Source organism: Argopecten irradians, chromosome 10, assembly GCF_041381155.1.
Source record: "Argopecten irradians isolate NY chromosome 10, Ai_NY, whole genome shotgun sequence".
NCBI lineage: Eukaryota > Metazoa > Mollusca > Bivalvia > Pectinida > Pectinidae > Argopecten > Argopecten irradians.
Genome location: NC_091143.1, coordinates 6,879,862 through 6,900,281, shown reverse-complemented (window position 1 = coordinate 6,900,281; position 20,420 = coordinate 6,879,862). Strand labels below are relative to the sequence as shown.

General features: G+C 33.8%; 2 protein-coding genes across 6 annotated transcripts in view; one reads left to right on the top strand and one right to left on the bottom strand.

Annotated features, from left to right (window-relative positions):
* The window catches only part of LOC138333004 (ankycorbin-like), a 64,732-nt gene extending 59,876 nt beyond the window's left edge, over positions 1-4,856 (bottom strand). For 3 of the 4 annotated variants that reach the window (XM_069281093.1, XM_069281096.1, XM_069281103.1), the window contains exon 1: positions 4,710-4,845. The gene's annotated coding sequence lies outside the window, so the exon portion shown is untranslated. Of the gene's footprint in view, positions 1-4,709 lie in introns of all 4 variants that reach the window. The other variant, XM_069281094.1, reaches the window with a different exon arrangement.
* Positions 4,857-5,114: 258 nt separating this feature from the next.
* Positions 5,115-20,420, top strand: part of LOC138333003 (furin-like protease kpc-1) — a 133,969-nt gene continuing 118,663 nt past the window's right edge. The window contains exon 1 of one of the 2 annotated variants that reach the window (XM_069281091.1): positions 5,115-5,522. In XM_069281091.1, coding sequence (XP_069137192.1) covers positions 5,358-5,522 — 165 coding nt within the window. In that variant the 5' untranslated portion in view covers positions 5,115-5,357. The remainder of the gene's footprint in view (positions 5,523-20,420) is intronic. The other variant, XM_069281092.1, reaches the window with a different exon arrangement.

Sequence of the window (20,420 nt, the reverse complement as noted above, 5' to 3'; positions counted from 1 at the left end):
GGGGTACAAGCAAAATCTAAACAATCATGAAGCATTTCATCAAGCTTTGATCATAAGACAATGACACAATCCAGTATATTCAATTATCGACTCCTTGGGTGATATAAGGGCAATTTTTCTTACATTGATCTACGTTTTCAGACGATGTTGCATTCACGGATTTTCTTTTGGTGGTAGAAGGACTCGCACAGAAATCGCTAATCGCACGCTTTTTAGACGGCTCTCTGTTTACAACATCGGACAAGTAAACACCGCTGGTGTTACGCCTTACGATCTTTAGTGTGTGATAGCGCCCATAATCAAATAGCGAAACATTATTCAGGTTAGGAAATAACCTAGATCGATGGGTCGTCATGATCAGCCAATCAAAATGCAGGGAAATCGCCAGTAGCAACCAGCTTACAGAAAGATCAGGACGATGTTGTCTCGTCATTTCTTCCGACAATTTTAATATATAAATTACGAATAACAACTGTTTTCAGTTTTTACACCCATTTTATTAGCTTTTACACCCATTTTATCGTACGTGCAGTGTACCCTCGGCTTCAAATTTGTGTACGTGCATATTACTTTTGATGCGTGAATCACCTACACCTGTACGTAATGGGGCACGCTGCCTATGTTAAATGATTTCCTATATAGGAGGCTGTGACCCTGATAACAACACACCATTCACCTCCATTTGATGATTTCCTATATAGGGGGCTGTGACCACGATAACAACACACCATTCACCTCGATTTGATGATTTCCTATATAGGGGGCTGTGACCCCGATAACAACACACCATTCACCTGTGTTTGATGATTTCCTATATAGGGGGCTGTGACCCCGATAACAACACACCATTCACCTGTGTTTGATGATTTCCTATATAGGGGGCTGTGACCCCGATAACAACACACCATTCACCTGTGTTTGATGATTTCCTATATAGGGGGCTGTGACCCCGATAACAACACACCATTCACCTGTGTTTGATGATTTCCTATATAGGGGGCTGTGACCCTGATAACAACACACCATTCACCGGTGTTTGATGATTTCCTATATAGGGGGCTGCGACCCCGATAACAACACCCCATTCACCTGTGTTTGATGATTTCCTATATAGGGAGCTGTGACCCTGATAACAACACACCATTCACCGGTGTTTGATGATTTCCTATATAGGGGGCTGTGACCCCGATAACAACACCCCATTCACCTGTGTTTGATGATTTCCTATAAAGGGGGCTGTGACCCCGATAACAACACACCATTCACCTCCATTTGATGATTTCCTATATAGGGGGCTGTGACCCCGATAACAACACACCATTCATCTGTGTTTGATTTCCTATATAGGGGGCTGCGACCCCGATAACAACACCCCATTCACCTGTGTTTGATGATTTCCTACATAGGGGGCTGCGACCCTGATAACAACACACCATTCACCTCCATTTGATGATTTCCTATATAGGGAGCTGTGACCCCGATAACAACACACCATTCACCTATGTTTGATGATTTCCTATATAGGGGGCTGTGACCCCGATAACAACACACCATTCACCTGTGTTTGATGATTTCCTATATAAGGGCTGTGACCCCGATAACAACACACCATTCACCTGTGTTTGATGATTTACTATATCTATATATTTATAATCAAGTAATTTAGTAAATAAGTTTCAGTAATTGGCAAATTATAACTTAGCAAATTTAAGATAGCATAAAGAAACATTTGAGACGCTTCCTTCTTTCAACAGTCTCTGGGTCTGAATTATAAAGAGTGTTATTTTCAAATCTGAGCACTTAGTGTGATTGTAGCAGAAATTTTTTTTATTAAACATAAATATTATAATTACAGAAATACTTCGTCTAGAAAAGGTGGGCTAAAGGGATATGGGTACCTGTAGTGTGTGGATATGGAACAGATAAAATGTGGCTTATCAATATAATTAAAGGTGCTGAATTAAACACACATGTAATATTAGATTTCACTTATAGCTATAATTTAATTACATCATGCTAAAATTAGCAAAATACTATTTCAGTTCTTTTCTCAAATCCACAAATAAATGTGTTTTAATAAAAGATCAATTAAAAAAACTACACATACATATATAAAAAGTGTCCCTACAAAATACTGTAGGTATTAGAAACATACATGACAGGAATGTGTAATAGACACAGATAGGATTCTCCTTTAAAATTCTGATTTGATATACATACACACTGTGATTGAGATAAGTTTTAAATGGCCATTATGGCTGAAGCGTACCTGTGTTATATTAGATGTAATATTGTGTAAAGTGATTACAAAGTCGCTGATCCTTGACCTTACTCAGACGTTAATAGGTTCTTATCTATAGGTGTTACATCTAATCACCCTCCATTCATACAAAGTACTCAATGGCTATACAGATAGTCCTGGGAATCAATAACAACCCACAATAATCTCTCTCATCTCTCAAAAGTACATTCAAATTTGTTTTTTATTATAACTTTATTTTATAGGATTATTTTAACTTCCAAGACATTATAAGTCATTATCAATAATTTACTACTTTGACAAATTCTATTATAGTTCTTTTCTTTTTACGACACAGTTATACTACATAAACATGAACTTAATTCATTTGAAGGCACTGTTTTATTTGATTTTTTTGTATCAACTGGTATTTAATTTTTGTGTGTGTTAAAGTTAGAAGCTTCTTACTATATTTTAAAATATATCTATTTTAATTGTTTTTCTTAATTCAGTTAACCATTCAATGAAATTTATGTAACAGAGGACAGGATTTATAATAAATATAATCACCACCTCTATCAGGGATCAAACTCAGGACCTCTGGATTACTAGTCTGACGCTCAACTGATCGAGCGAAAGAGTTCTCTCTAAAGAGTTGATCTCTCTAGCCGGGCGGTACATTGCGGCTAGTATTGACCAGGCCCCAGGTTACATTTGTTAATGAAATAATTAGGGTATTTTTATTTTGTTTATCACATGCACACCATGATATGTATACATGTTGATATATTTCATGAACATACATGTCAATATATACAGTTAAGCATTGATGTCACTATTTTCTAACTTCATCAGGTTATGAAAGAAATTTTGTTTGACCGGATTCTCATAAAAGTTTGCAAACAAAATTGATTTCATAACTCAATGAAGTTAAAAAATAGTTACATAATGCTTTAAAGATGCTCCACCGCTGACAAATGGTATTTTTTCACATTCAAAAACAGAAGCAGAGGATTTAGTATTTTTCTTCAGTTACAAAAGTTACTTACCTTACACCATTACAACCATTGAAAAGTTTGAGGTTATAATTTTAATTAAAGTTAAAAATATGAAAAATAATTAATTGCATCCCGAAAAAAATCTGTGTCTCTATATCCTATATGGAATGAAGTACTGATTGTGCATGCACCAAAGACATAATAAATTATTTTATATTATTTTTGTGTTAATTAGACATATATATGCACCATTAAACACCAGTTATTGTTCAAATAATGAATATCATTTATGCTCTGTTGGCGGTGGAGCATCTTTAAGCTTATAATTAATTTTTCAGACTACTTGATAATATAAAATACGCTTAAACGTACGATTCCATTGATTTTCCAATGGATTATTTTTTATAAATCAATACGCATGCAACGTCGACGTCTCTATTGTGACATCATGATCACGTCAAGTTTTCGTGCCATTCTGGGATATTTTTTTAAAAAGTATATATGAAGAAAAAGGATCTGCCAATCAAAAAGTCGGATACAGTATGAAAACAAATATAAATTAATTTTATGTCAATGAGGTTATATAACCTCATTAGTGCAATAAACAATCAGCATTTATGTCTAAACTGCAACGCTATCATAAAATGCTACCTAATTAGTTTCATTAAGTATCTTTAACTGCACTCAAGAGACTTTTGCTTTATTCAAGCTTTAGACCTAGACCCATCTATTTAGTTCATTTTCTTCTCTTTTGACAATACAGTTATACTACATCAACATGAACATAATGCATGTGAAGACACTGTTTTATTTGAATTTTATTTAAGCTTGAGACCTGGGCCCAGTTTCATCAACATTCGATCCTTAACTTTAAGAAATTCCTTAACTTAAACTTCTGCATATGGAAGCATTGCAGAGCTTAAGGAAGGCTCCTTAAAGTTTAGAAATATTCATGAAACAGGGCCAAAAACCTGAAAATTAATGTTTTTTGTTAATAATTAATACCTATAACATCCAATTACTGAGATACCTGTACCCGATCCCCGTACCAGGTATTATGTTAAGTTAAGGAATTCCTTAAAGTTAAGGATTGTTGATGAAACTGGGCCCAGGTCTCAAGCTTAAATAAAATTCAAATAAAACAGTGTCTTCAAATGCATTAACTGATTAAGTTCATATTGATGCAGTACTGTATTGTAACTGTAGTAGAAATAAATACACACGTGTGCTTCATTGTTATAATGGGTAAAAATGTTAGATTTTCTTTTTTAAATGGCAACAAATATAAACACAAAAAATGATATAACTGATACAATGTTGGTCGGTAAACATTGTAACAATTTTTGTAATTATAATTAGGGTTATCTCCCATGCATCGTAGGTACAGTTTGCATTGCCGGATCTATACAGTGTTATAATCACTGCCAGCCGCTAACGCGACCTAACATTAAGATATATAAGTGGATTATTACCTCAAAAATCAATTTCCACCACTAAGAACTCAATCGGTGATCTGTCAACAGGTAAAATACACTACAGATCACATCTACAGTAGCGAGACAGTGGCTTCCGTACACAAACATATTCCATTTCCGATGAGATTGCGCATGGCTCTAAATATCTTCCGGAAAGGGCCCGTCTCAAAAGTAGTATGAAATCTACATAAAATGATTGACAATTAAACAATTTTTCTGTTTTTGATATGCTGTAATTTGTTATAAATGAAATTAAAACATTCTATGATTTCCTAATCTCAAATATGACAACCATTAAAATGGTTCTAACAATTTTGGAATTACACATAAAATAATTTTGCAGCTCACCAAATCATGTTTTGTTTGCACACTGAGAGGTTACTTCCTGCATAGCGCCACCTATCTAAGAAATATAAAGCCGCACGTCAAACAAGAGGAAAGTGCCTGTCTTGGAATACACACTATCATTTGGAGGCTGTTCTCGAAGAGTTTTTGCGTGTTTATCCTCAAAATGGAATATGGTTAAATTCTTTTGTGCTAGAAATGGAATTATGAAGTTATGGATAGTCAGAATTCGAAAACGTTACGTATTTTGAAAAGGATGTTATAAAATTTGGTGTCGTTTTATTTGATACAACCGTGAAGATGCACGGTTGTCGATACATAATTCATCTATCAATATTTGGACTGATTTTCATAGAAATTACTCGCGGAGAGCACTATACGGATAAATGGGCGGTGCACATCGAGGGGGGAGTTAAAGCGGCACAGGATCTGGCCGAAAAACACAACTTCGTATATTTGGGAGAGGTAAGAGATTCAGAAAGAGATCTGCCTCTTCTGTGGCAGACGTTGGTCCATTGTCCTGATACTGGACCCGTAGGCACTGTGTCGATTATAAAAGACACAGGGTCAGCTTATGTGTAAACTACGTTACTGCATGATATTTCTTCTTTTAACCACTAAATGTTTATCTTTACTGTTTTATAGTTAATATTAATATTTTATGTATTATTTTATTTTTATTCTTATTTTAAGCAATAATATTTTAGTAACCATTTAATTCTCCCCATTTATCCTTATCTTAATATAATCTAGATAAGAATTTAAGACCATATTAATAATTATTACATTTCATTTTCTCTCTCCCTTCCTCTATCAGTTTCATCATTATCAGAAATGTGAAACGTTATCTTTTTCATACAAGAATAAATATCGCAGATAAAAATTTATCTGATTTACTTATTTCAAGCATGAAAACATTTATGTTTTCCCTATAAATGTGCGTTAAAGTATATAAATTTATATAAACTATGTATTTAATATTATTTGTATTAAGAAATGATATATGCTTTTGCCTATGATTTTTCTAAGTGTGAGCTTACATAGTTATTATTTTATAGTATTCCATAGGTTCTAATAATATATTTTATTTTGTATATTTAGAAATTCTTAATACCGCAGATATACAAAATAATTAGAAAATGTGGTTAATGATATTCTGTGGTTGTGTCTGAAGTGTGCAGTGGCGTAAATACTTGTTGGAGCCAGTGTTATCTGAAGATGTGCATAGTTTCACATCTGTCTCCTATGAAACTTACAAATATCATAATTTATGGATACTCCACATGAAATTGACCCATTCAAGCCATGGCTGTTGAATGTTAGATATTGTTGATAACAAAATCAGCAATTATATAAATTAGGCACTGCCAGCTCCTTGGAATTACTTGTGGGGTGAAGGGTGTTGTGAATATAATCATCAGCCAAAAGTCTCATATTTCTGTTTCTTTTACACCTCACAATAAAGCATTTTCAGAATAAAAATTGTCAAAAGAGTTTTGACCAAGAGACTTTAAGATAAGTAGTTCCTTCAGTGTCTAGATTGAACAGGTTAAGTTAACAATTCAGGGTTTATTTGCAATGAACAATATAATGATATCCAGGAAATTGTTATTTATGAGGTGGGTTAAATATTGCATTGTGTAAGGTGCGTTTGTGCTTTTAACATTAATACCTCAAATTATAAGATTCCTTTTATAAACCAGAAATTTGGATGAAACATTGTGAATGAAATATCTATGTTTAAAAGTTATTTTTTCCAACATTAATTTGAAGAACACAAATGTAGGTTTTTTTGTACATTGTATATGTCTTAAATTTAGAAAGAAAAATAAAGGCCAAAATGTCTTTTAGACAGAAAGATAACATCATCAGTTATATACAGCAGAAAGGTAATTAACATAATTGTATTTTATATAGAGATAAGGACCAATTCAGCATTATTCTGGCCAAGGTCTTGCTTAGATATATATATCTGTATGTTGAGATTTTGTCTAAGAAAGGTGAAGACGATTGATTGGACTTGTGTTGATAATAGTTTAAAAAAATACTTATAGAAATTGAATTACATACAACTATAAGTTATTGACAATCTAACATTTCAAAATCAAAAATATATATAAATGAAGCCGTTTGACATAGATATAATGTTGAACTTCAAAAGGTTCTTCATGTTATATGATTATTACTTTTATTAACGAGTTTATTTATTTCTCATTAGATTAGGTTTTTACCTACAATATTTTCTGATTATATATTCTCATTTAAAGTTCCTCAATCTCTTGACAATCTGATCAATATTATATACACAGTGGTATAAATGAACAATATAGGAAATCATTACGGACACTCCTTTAGCCAAATATTATGAGACATAGAACAATATATACACACTGAGTCATGGTGTAAAAATACTCTATGTAAAACCAATAAGATTTTTGAAAATAAGCCTTAAGAGGAATTGCTGGAAATTAAAACGTCCTGGTATTATATAGCAGGTACACGTACATTTATGTAGTCCCAATTTCATGTAATATAGGTCATTATAACTATTTCTTTCGTAACTTTTCAGAAATTTTTATTTGTGTCTGTCCGTAAACCCAATTCAAAAAGAAAATGGAGTCACAAATATTTAAAAAAAAAAAAGAAAAGAGAAGATGTTGAAATAGATATATCGTGTTTACAGAAATGCTTTTTTATTTGACGCTGTATTATTACACAGTGTGATTATATATACAATCTGGTAACAATATGTGACACTGTATTGTCTGTGGCTGTTGTTGTGTTATATCTAATGTGTGTACTTAAAAGTGAAAACGTTTATAATTTATGGTGTAGCCCGTACTTTTGGTTTATTTATTTGTCTGCATTTAGAATTTACATTTGTTTTGAGTTGTTCCACCTGTCTGAACTGCAGACTCCTACCTGACTTACCTGGATGCTGGCTATTTGATATACCTGTAACATTTAGAGAATTACGCTGAGAAACCACATGATAACCAGACTATCATAAGTCAAGATCCCGGGCCTGATTGTGATTAATGGTTTTCTGTAGTAACAGGTGGTTGATCATCCTCATGTCTTGTCAATATAAACAACTGAACAAGAACTGATTAACAGTGTATACTGGTATGAAATTGAAATCTTTCTAGGTGAAACTACACAATTGAAACAGCAATGCAAAAGTACACTGTACCAGAAACTGGGTATCCATCTGTAGACTGTACTATAATATAATGAGTTTTAAATTTTAAAAAGCATGGAATCTTAATTTAGAATACTTAGCTAGAACCTTATGCATACAATTTTTCTAATTTCTACTTGGACAGACTGACAACATCAATAATTACCATTTTGAAAAAAATGTGTTTCTGTAAATTAAAATTATGTTTGGCTTTCTCTGAAATGAAAATTCTATCAAAGCTATAGCTCCATGTATGTGTCTGATTTTTGAGTCAAAAACATACTCTCGGGGATCTACTGGATTTCCCGACTTGCCATAGGAATATCTAAAATCTTGTATAGTGGCTACTGCACAATTTGAATGTTTATCAGTATCTTCCAAAAAATTACCCAATAACCTCTCCTTCAAAATTCCTCATTTGCCAACAAGTGCCTATATTAGAGGCTTATTAGGTCAAATAAAGTACCCATTAATTATTTCCCTTGCATGTCCAGCAAACATGAAACACCCTGAAAGATTGTATAGGACTAAATTTGCTAAGGATGAACTACTAATCTATCTCCTTCAAAGAGATAGCCTAGAGCTAGCACTGCTCTAGTAGTCTCCATGCCATTCCTAACTCCCAGTCACCATAGAAACACCATATAGATATACAACTTGTTCACTTGTCTTATCACAAAAGTCTATATTTTTGGAAGAGCATCTTCCACACTCAGTGGCGGCAGCCCTACAGCTCCACAGCTCACCGACTGCTTCCTCGCAATTTTAATGGTCTTTTTTCAAATCTACCACTAAATTTACTGAAAATGAGATAGTTTTTGTGTTAGAATTGGGAGTATCGATTGGTTGTAGTAGTGTTACTGTAGAGTAAACAAGTAGTTGTAAGGCACACATCAGTGAGAGTATGTATGGTAGGTTTTACAAATCCTCCTCTATTGATTGTTCAGAGCTGTGCTAGTTACAATACACTATATAAGCTTTACAACATTCTAATATAGCCATGCCTTTAAGTGCATGTACACCACTTACAATATAACTTCAAACCAAACCAGAGGAGTACATGTTGTCTATAGAGGGAAAAAAGATCATACCAATTTCAAGGAAATTTTGTAACTTTGAAATGCTTTTAAATCAAAGTAAAAAAACGAATTTATATCAGCTGAAACAAGTACATCACTGAAAGCAACACATAACATGAACATGTCTATGTTATAACCATACAGAAGATAAAGTCATACTGCAAGGTGGTAAACAGGTATATAACTGATTTAGGAAGTAAAATTCACAATTTATTAAATTGATCATAATTCTGGACACATGTAATAAGATCTGCACTAAATAAGAAAAATCCTCTACAAAATAGTACCATAATTAAATATGGACAGTTAAAATTAGTAGGCTCTGTGTATGGATTTCAGTACGATCCTGGTCTGGTATGGTCACCAAACACAAATCTTAATACCAACAAACTTCAAAACTTCATTGAGTTTCATACAAGTATATGACTGTTACAAGTCCGATGTTTTTATAATCGGGGATGTTTGTCTGTATGAAGAAGAGATCCTGGTCACGGCGAGTATCAATATTGATATTTGAATTCTAGTTCAAGGTCTTGCATGTGTTTGTAGCCAACCTTGAGGAGTGATCCACGTTAATTGTAGGATTCTTTGACCATGAATTTGACTGGTAGCACTTAAATGACTCCATTGAATTATCACATGGCGTCATTGGCTAAATTAAACAACAAGGGAATTGATTGAGAGAAGTTTATTTAGGTTCAAACTTGATTTCCTGATGTTTGAAACAGGTTACATTGGCAATTGTGAATGGTTACGATATTTAAATTCCAAAGTTTGATCAACGCGTTATTACCAGCATATAGGTAATATGTTTATTTTAGCAGTTTGATTGGTGGGCCACAGCTATACATTTTGTATCTCTGGTAAAAAATTTAATAAATTGATGTCTGCAGTAAAGCTTAATTTCCATTTATTAAAATTGCAATATTCAGAGGTGCTTATGTGTTTGATATACAGATAGGCCTAATTTTCCAAAATTGCTTTCAGAAAACAACAGTAAGACTTTTGCCAGGTTACATTCATTAAGTTTGAGTAGAAAAACGGCAAAAGGAAATTTACCATTTTTTCAACTCTAATGATCTTAACATTAAGATTATGAAGTGTACTAACTGTATTGCAGGTAAATTCTTGACTCATTTAGAGGTCATATGGTATTTCACATAACACAAGGCTCATGAGTTGAATTGCAACATTTGGTCCTTAGATATCTGAATAATTCAATTGATATTGTCTTCATACCAACATTTATCAATATTTCATTCTTGTTCCTACACTGTTGATACTAGAAGTCAACCATTGTGAGTTAATACTATACCAAGGCCGTCCTGTTGGGCACCTCTGTGGGGCCATGCATATTACATGATGTGCAAGATTAGTATGGTAAATATTGGTCTTGTATGATTGAACTCTTCTTGCTGGTCACATCTGGAATTTCCTGTTATCTTAATTTGTCTGAGGCACCAACATCTCATCAGAGATGCTGGGAAGACCAAGAACATAGGCCATGCACCATAGGTATAGATGATGATTAAGGGGAAAAAGAATATTTATCAAAAAACCTTCCAATGTTATATATAAGATAAGACCTTTTGAAACATCAGAAATTTTCATGATTATAATTCATTGACTTCTAAATTCATACCTCAAAATGAGATGATTGTGATAGGTTTGTTGTGCCTTCTTTTGAATAAAGAAAATTATCAAAAAAAAAAATAGACTTCTTCGAGCTATGTTGGGATTTGGGGGCGGGTCTGTGGATCCTGAAGAGAATCTAGTTTTAAAATTCTGTGGTTGATGATCGATGGTCATAGATCTCTTTAACAGATGCACAATTTATCATTGCTCAACATGGCTGATTCCCTCTATCAGAAATGTATTGCAGACCATCATACCAAGTGTAGGCTTTCCTAAGTATAAAAACAGAATGACATATGGTATATATGTACTTACCACATCTGTGGTGTCTGTGAGGGCCTGCCAACATCTCCTTTTATGTTAATTCACTGGTGATGAGATAATTGTAACAAGTGGTTGTCTATTGGTTAATAATGAAGGCAGTAGGTTATATAGGGAGGCTGGGGTTATGACAGCAACAATCTGACTCCAGGAGGGCACACATATGGAATTCACATAAACCTTAAAAAACCTGAACTGTAGAGTCAGATTTTGATGACTTTATGTATCATAAGTGATATTGCAATAAATTTCAGCTTTGGCAACCTTCTTCCTTTTTGCGATTTGTCGTTTTCCCATAAAATCTGATTCTTTGAGTTGAGTAATTCGCTAATTTATGCCAAAGATTTCAATTCAAAATTAATATTGTTGAGTTATATATTAACATGGAATTTAATTGAATATTTTAAATGATATAAACATATTTATCAAGTCAATTGAGAAAAAGTTCCTCTGAAACAGCCTTAATGGCATCTATTCATTATCAAGGTCATAGGTGGAAGATTTTTTAAATACTTTAACAAGTTTATGATGATCATTTAAAGAAAAGTTGAAGGCAGAGAATCACAACTTTCATCTTTATTTTTTGTTTCCTTTGTTGGGATTCGACAAAGGAATCAGAGTATGAGAATAATGTCTTAACATATATGCAAGATCATGTAGAAAAGTATAAATACATCAAATATGTCTAAAAACTCGGGCAACATCATGATTTTGAATAACTGAAATCATTATTACCAAGTGGAGAATTACCATAATAGGAGATAGTGACTGGAATATATGACACTTGTCAGGCCCATTGGGCCACTTGTAATATGGACATTGTAAAAGGAATGGCAGAGAGCCAATAGAAAATAGTCTATCTGTTGTGCTGATATATCCTCTTGGAATATTAGTTTCTTGGCAGACCTCAATTGTTGATCAATAACAGCCATTGTCATTTCTTCTTGAGAATGATTTTATAATGCCTATAATTAGATATGAACTAGGATATTTTCATCATTACTATTACGCTGGAAAGTACATTTTAAAATGGTATTCATTCGATTCTCTTTCTTTAACCCTAATTGTAGCAGAAATTCTCATCTCGGTTATTAATGTATCAATTTAGATTTTAAATTTATCCGAACACACTTTGAACTATCAATTTTAATTGTATTCACAACTGGATAGCATACATTAATTTTTATACTGCATGTGATACTGGACATTATGCTGCATGTGATACTGGACATTATGCTGCATGTGATACTGGACATTATGCTGCATGTGATACTGGACATTATGCTGCATGTGATACTGGACATTATGCTGCATGTGATACTGGACATTATGCTGCATGTGATACTGGACATTATGCTGCATTGTATCAGAATGACATCAGTTTGAGTGATATCATCATTTATAAAGAAAGGCTTATTTTGTAGAGCTAGCTTTCACGGATCCGAGACAGTTTGATTGAAGGGGTCATTCACAATCAGCATTATTCAAATTTTAGTATAACCATTTTAATTTGTTTACTCTGGAAAATCTATTTTTCCCATTCATAACTTCTCAGTCCGAAAAGTGGTAAAATATGTTACCTTTTCAATTCAGCTGCACAAAAAACTTAATTGTATGGAAGCATGGGGAGATGTGTACAAATGTAGTGGACTTCAGTATGTACTATACATAAGCCTTCTGAACAATCATGAAGACATGGTAAAATCAATACTGCTTCATGCCTGGAATATATACAGTAGATATCTTACTGGTCTTTTCATACATCTCATTAGGCCCTTATAAGGCAGCAGTGACCTTTAACCTCCAGAAATCTTACTGGTCATCATACATTTCATTAGGCCCTTGTAAGGCAGCTGTGACCTTTAACCTCCAGAAATCTTACTGGTCATCATACATTTCATTAGGCCCTTGTAAGGCAACAGTAACCTCCATGAAATGAATATAAATATTGGTCATTAGGCCCTTGTAAGGCAACAGTAACCTCCATGAAATGAATATAAATATTGGTTATTATGTAAATTCTGTAAATTCCCTGTTTTATTGGAAGTTTGAAGGCTTGTTGAGAATATTATTTTTCCATCAATTTGAACAGGGTTTTATGAATCATATAATGGATTATTGTTTCCACTAAAGGCTGCATTCTTTAGTTTTGTTATTCTAAAATCTTTAATATAGTGGTACCGTTGTAGCAGGAGCAAGTGAGATAGGATTTAGTTCAATATCATATTTTCATAGGAGCATGTATTTCCAGAAATGTTTCCAAGGTATATGAAGTGCTATTTACGATGTACTTATTGCTTTTCTTTGTATCACCAAGTAAAGCTATAGTGATCCTTTTGCTTTAATTGCTAAAATATTTTGGTCAGTATCGGTGCTGGTGATTTTTCTTGATTCCTTTGGCTTTAAACATGTATGCATGTTGCCAAATTAGACCAAAGTTGTCTTTGCTGCCCTATTATGATGTGGACGTGCCGATTTATGTTTGGACCTCTTTATTGAGTGTTTAGAATAATGGGTCACCAATAACCATAGTTACAGGACTGACTGTCCTTGAGGGCCAACACTAATGATTAAATCATGCTAACCATCAATTTCAGGTACTCTGAAGTCAAAACCCCAAGGACAAATTCAAATTTAGATGTTCATTTTCTTTCTGATAATATCCATCGGGTCTCTCTTTGGCAGCATTTCAGATTTGTTACTCAAATGTGTTGTAATGTGTAAATCAACTATCTTTTTTTTTTAACATTTAAATAGAGATATTAAATTAAAGTGGCCACATTGAATTGTGCATTCTGTGCTTTGGTCTGTGCTATATGTGGTCTGTGCTATCGTAATAACTGGGTTTTTTTTAATGAATTTGCAATTATAATTTGAAAGTTACCAGTGATGAAATATGAAAAAAAGTCTTTTTAAGTATTAAAAGCCTGTAAATTTCTGAATCAGTTCCTAGCACATTCACTGTAGAAAAATAGATAGCTGTATTCAGCTACATTATATCCACAATAATGCTTCAAAATGATCAAGTTTGATATGTTACCTGTTAAGTACTGTTATACAGACAGCTACCTGTTCCAAGTTCTATTTATCTTTTGTCATATTATCATCCAGGTAACAAAAATGTTTGGACATGTTCATGGTGGTCGTATATCAAATTAACCAATCATATCCCACAATGGCCGCCCGACTCTTTAGAATGAACAGAAAATCTTCTCCAATTGTAATTGTGAAGTGTTACCAGAGAAAGTGACAGGAGATTACATAACGGTCGTACTATGGGAAGAGATAGTCCATACAATAACTGTTCCCCAGCCTCACTTTCAGTGTTTACAGATACAAACGGTGTTTGTTGATGTCAAACAAACGTTTTCCTATGGAACACAGCAGGATCCTTGCATGTCTGAAAGGAAGTTTAAGGGATGTTTTACTGACATAGGTTTCTGAACGGCCTGGCCTCAGTGATAGACAGAAATATTGTAGGTCCTTCTGTGCTTGCTTAGCATTAAAGCCTTTCAATCCAAATAAGAAATAAAGAGATTCTAGAGGTCACAGAAGACTTGCAATTGATAAAATGAAATATAGGTTTTAGGATTCATTTAAAGAAAAACATTTAAAAGAAAGAGGTGGTGAAAAATTAGCAATATTGCAAGCTCATGCAGAGAGAGATGAGAGACAGCATGCCGTAAAATTTTGTTGTACGTGTACCTGGTATATGGAGCTTACTGACTCAATGCATATTCGTTTTCCTGTTCCTATGGAAGGGCAGCAAATATCTCAAGTTTGCTAATATCAAATAGATTGCCTTGCAATCTTGTCGTCATTGATGCTCTGAGGTAGTCAATGGCCATGACCTTCTGCCAATATACAGACCCAATGCATGCTCCAAGGTATTGGTACCACTGACGAATCATTTTAACTTGTATCATCATTATAGAAGATGTGATCAGCATTAACAGATGTAACTGTGTATAAGGCGGTAAAAGTACACAGTATTACATTATCTTAAGGTAATAATCTTAATAGGAAAGTGCACATTTCCCCTTAGCTTAATTTGCTATAGGATGCACGTCTAGAGCGCAACCTAACAAAGTTTAGCTCCAGTGTGGGGGTAGGAGAATACTCATTACACCTTCCTAAGCTCCTATCGCATGATGGTGTAGAACTCTGTATGGCTATAGACCTTAGTGTCTCAGCAGAGTTGGATATGTAATGGTCAAGATTATCTTTGGTAATTCATTAACTTTGCTCTTTTGGTACTGTGTGGGTTTTTTTTTCAGTTTGGTAAATTAATGCTTAGCTAGGGCTCCATCATTGGTGCAGTGTTCTTTAACTTCATCTGTGTTGTATATATGAAATGCAATGTAATGTGAAAGGGCGAAAATTATAAAATAACCTAATAAACTTTTAACAGTGTTAAACAACAAAAGCGGTAGAGAGATAAGGAGAGAATAGCACATTCGTGTCTATCAAAAGACAATGGAAAACTTATTGAGGCATAGTAAAAAGACATTTTATCGAGTTAAATAATGCATCATTAATCATACGGCCCATTAATTCTAAATCGATGATAACGTGCACGTGAGCGGTGTAGAGTTAGCTACATACGCAACTTATAGATTTTTTTTTCTGGGTGAATAGAGTGTAGCGTATTTGAAAAGACTGATGTGTCAGCAGAACTGAGGAAGCAGATTATCATGAAAGACATCGGGAGAATGGATTTTTATTTTTCCCCATGGTGCTGTATAGATGCAGAGGATGAAAATTGTATGCATGATATTGAGATGGACTCTGCAGGCATTGTCTACATCAATATGTTATTATTGTAAATAAGGGCCAGCCATACATAACTGTACTGGTCCTTGTAATACACAACGCAGACCTTGGCTAAAATATTACTCTGGAGTTTTATTGCGACGTGGTGCACAATGGACATAAAAGATGCTCATTTAGATAAAGCCATTTTGCATTTTTTCCGTTTCTCTGGTAACTTCTGTAAAGTTCTTGTTTTTGTCTTTGAATTAATTGATAGATAATACCTCCATTAACCGATATTACTGGGAGATGCTGATAAACAATTCATGCCATAAATTGCGGGGTAATGTCACAGTAATTCATTTCCATTGCACACCCCATCCAGCTGTGCAGCCTCAGTGTTTCTCTGTGTTAATTGATGAGGTGTATTGATAATTAGTCTCCCTATCTAACTTTATGTGCCTCCTGCAGTGTAAGACCTGAGTGTTTTCTGTTTATTTCTGATGTAAATGTTACAGAACACTCCTAAGTAATCCCTATAGTTGTTGAACATACTACTTGGTGTCAATGTAAACATTACATCTCCCCTCTCCCCCTCCCTCCATGTAAGTTGTGTATTTATGTGGATCAAACAATTCTGGTCCTAATGAGATGCATCTGGTGTTTTGTGTACAAGAAGAAATGCATGCCATGTCTTGGAATAATACTATCTCAAAGGTCATTATTTTCCAAATGAAGTCCAATAATCTAATAAAATTTTCATATGAAACTCTAAAAAACACATTCCTAAACAATTTGAATCTCTGAGGATTGCTTTGTAGTTTATTTTTTTAATAAGAACAATTTGTTAAAGGACCATTTGTCACATGACAGAATTATATAAAAATCACTTTGATATAATCACACAAATTCTTAAGAAGAAAAATATTTATACCAGGTACTAAAAATTGTCCAAAAGGTTGTTATTGACTAGTATTCGTAATGTTGATTTTAGTTAACATTTTCACATAACTTCTGTCTTTAGATGAAAGTCATGTGCGATCGAAATATTTTGTAAGGATCCAATGTATTTATCTCCGGTTTCCTATATATCAGCTAGTGTTAAGACCCTTGCTTGAGCCCATGTCAGGTGGTACGTTTTAATTCTGCAAGTCATGCGCTTAGTTAACTACTGATTATCAGGGCACGTACCCACCATCAAGATTTTTTCTGCCATTAAGTGCTGTTTATATTTTACTACTAAGATATATGATGGGATGAAGTAGTGATTTAGAGATTGAAAGTTAAAACTGCTCCTTTAGTACACTTACCACTAAAGTTTCTATCATATAAAATTATTACTGAAATGTGATGTAATGAATTTTGTCTTTATGACATGTCCAATTTTAGACTTTTGAACTAGTAATATAGTATTAGGATTGGGCCGGGTAATCCTTATCAACAAATTATACCTGGTGAACAGAAAAGTCTATATAATTTTTTACAAATATTCTATTCGGTGACCTTTTCATCATTATGATCTAGCTGATCGGATTCTATCGATCACCGCAGACTGGCTTTGGTGTTTGGAGGTCGGGGTTAAAATCTGATCGGGTCGGACATATTTCTTCTTCTCTAACAGAAAAGGTTGCATATCGGTACTTGAATTACTGCAAAGTCATAGTATGATGTGCATATCGTATGTAATATTATGATTACGAAGTCATGATGTAATGTACAGTGGAGTTGATATCATTGATTTCAGACAGTTTTTTCTTTATCCAGACATATATCACTTTACACTTGGCAGTCACATACTTCAATGTTAATAACCTGCATTGGTGCAGTCACATCATTGGAGCCCCTATAAATGGTCTGTACCCTAAGGACCTGTTTTCTGTCAACCCTTTCCCCATCCTTCCTTGAGGTGATCAGTTCAGACATGACCACAACAACCCCAAATCAGACTCAAATTCTGTTGACTGAACAATCTATCTGGGTATAGAAGGCTCCATCTGTTCAGTTTTTCAGTGTTTTATATTAATTCAGAAATCTAATAAAAAATCAATAATTTTGTCACATCAAGATTATTAACTTTATTGAAATGATAATTGTAAAATTTAATTAATTTATACCAAAGATACCACAGAACATCAATTACCCAATAACTAGTACTAGAAGAATAGTTTATAAGAAATATGTTCCATTTAATAATCATTACTGTGGAACCTTGCCTTGGTAACTTGGACTTTTGTTACTTAAACTTTGTTGAAAGCCAATTAAATATGATCAAATTGTATGTTGAATACAGTTACAGCTATAGTTAAAGTGAATAGTCGGGCAAAGAAAACCAGTCTAAATGCGTTCATTGGCCTTCCAAAAGTTCTCACATATTAATACATTGGTAAAGTTCTGCTTAGTTTCCCAGTTCTGACCATTGAAGTAAAGAAAAGTTGAAAGCATTGAAAGCGAGGCTGCGTGGAAATGTAACCACGGACATAGTGAGCTGGGAGGACGTTTTAGAATTTCCATACTTTAAATTAATTTCTTCGTCCGCAGACAGATTTTGACGAGAGATTTTATTTTTCCATTTCATAAGAAATTATACTGGATACATTCACACTATTTTTACCGACTTTAGCCATCCTTGCCCGACTGTTCACTTTAATTTCCATATGTTCTATAATACAATCCAGGAAACTGATCAATTTCATTAACTGCCAGGGACCAGCATTACTAAGAGGTATCATGCCACTTTAAATGTTTATAGATACTGTGCGAGGATGATAATTTAGTCAGAATATTTCATTGAGAAACATCAAACCCATAAAGGTGTAGAAGTAAGCGGCACCACTGGTTTGGCTGATATGTAACATGGAGCATTTGCATGCCGGAGGTCTATAATGGTGTGGAATACTAAGGCTGGCCCTGTATCAGTAGAAGAGGGATGGGGCTGGATATATTAATCAATATACCATCTACTTACAATACCCATACAATGGTACCACTCACTCCCATACTCTAAAGCACATTTAATACTGTTAAACTCTTGTCTTTCCATTCTTAACTTTTAGTTTTTGTTGTTGATTTGATTTTTTGATGCAGTGCATGGAAACTTTCAGACTGTACAATACATGGTATTCTGTGATTCAATAGCTTTTTCTCTTTTCCAATTTTCAAAGAGCTTAAAAAACATAAATGAATTAAACCAATATTTGTAATTTATGTTACATATGATGTGACATGATCTTGTAGAGTCAAAATTTATTAACTTACCATTGATACTATAGTCATCATCATCATCTGAAAAAAATTTATTACAATGAGTAAATGTTAATTTTCATAACGTAGGTAGTCTTATGTTTCCCACTGTCATCCTAAATACTGTACGGTAGCGTATAGTTGACTGACGGCAAAACAGCTAAATTAATCTCCACAGTTAACATATATTACACAGGAAATCTTGCATATGTTTGGTGTTGTTACCTCATCTTAGGTCATCGATATGTATTTTCTTACATTATTAATGTTTTTAAGAAACCTTTAAATTTTGCTCCGGAAAGGTAATGGACCTTTAAAGCAGTTTAAATCATCCAAACTTTTCAAACATCATAAATGTTCTCACAGCAATAGTTTAAGCAGTGAACTTGTATTAGAGGAAAATGTTTGGGTAGTAAAGATTCTGGGCCATTTATTGATCAGTGGGGTAACCTACAGACTGCTAGATAGCTTATTCTGATGGAGCCAGCAGAATCCTTTTGTACAAATATACATGTATTCTAATTCTTGTGAGAGGAGTTATGTTGGATAAAACCCAGTACAATTTATACTGTGTGTCTAGTACAAATCACTGTGTCTCTCCAGCGTCTCTTCATATGTGGCCTGCATGTCTGCTTCCAAATCAACAAAATTTACCACCTCTTCTCAAAGCTTGACCTCCAAATGAACCAAACCTTACACACTATTCAATGTAAAACCTCATAATTTCCAAATTTACAAAGAAATTGTGATTCTGATTATTCTGTGGAAGTGTTAACGTTCGATACTTTTGTTCTGAACGGGATCCATAGAAAAAAGAGATAATTAAAATTTATTCCCTGGGATGTAATCTTGGTAGTGTTAATGTGTTCTTTGATCTGTGGAAAACCTCATATAACAAATTTGATTTTAATCACTGTAATCAATAGTTTGTTATAGTATATCATCTGTTGAATATTGATATTGTGTCCTGTTGTTTCTGTAATACTACTATGGCTGGTGCATTACTCCCTATGTTCATTTTTGAGAAGGATGGCAAGTTATGTAATTTGCATCAACTTCTTTGATTTTAGCTTCTTAAACATGGCACTGTATTGATTACCATATTTCTTCTTTTCTACAAGGATTAAATCTTTCATTTCCTCAGAAATATGTTAG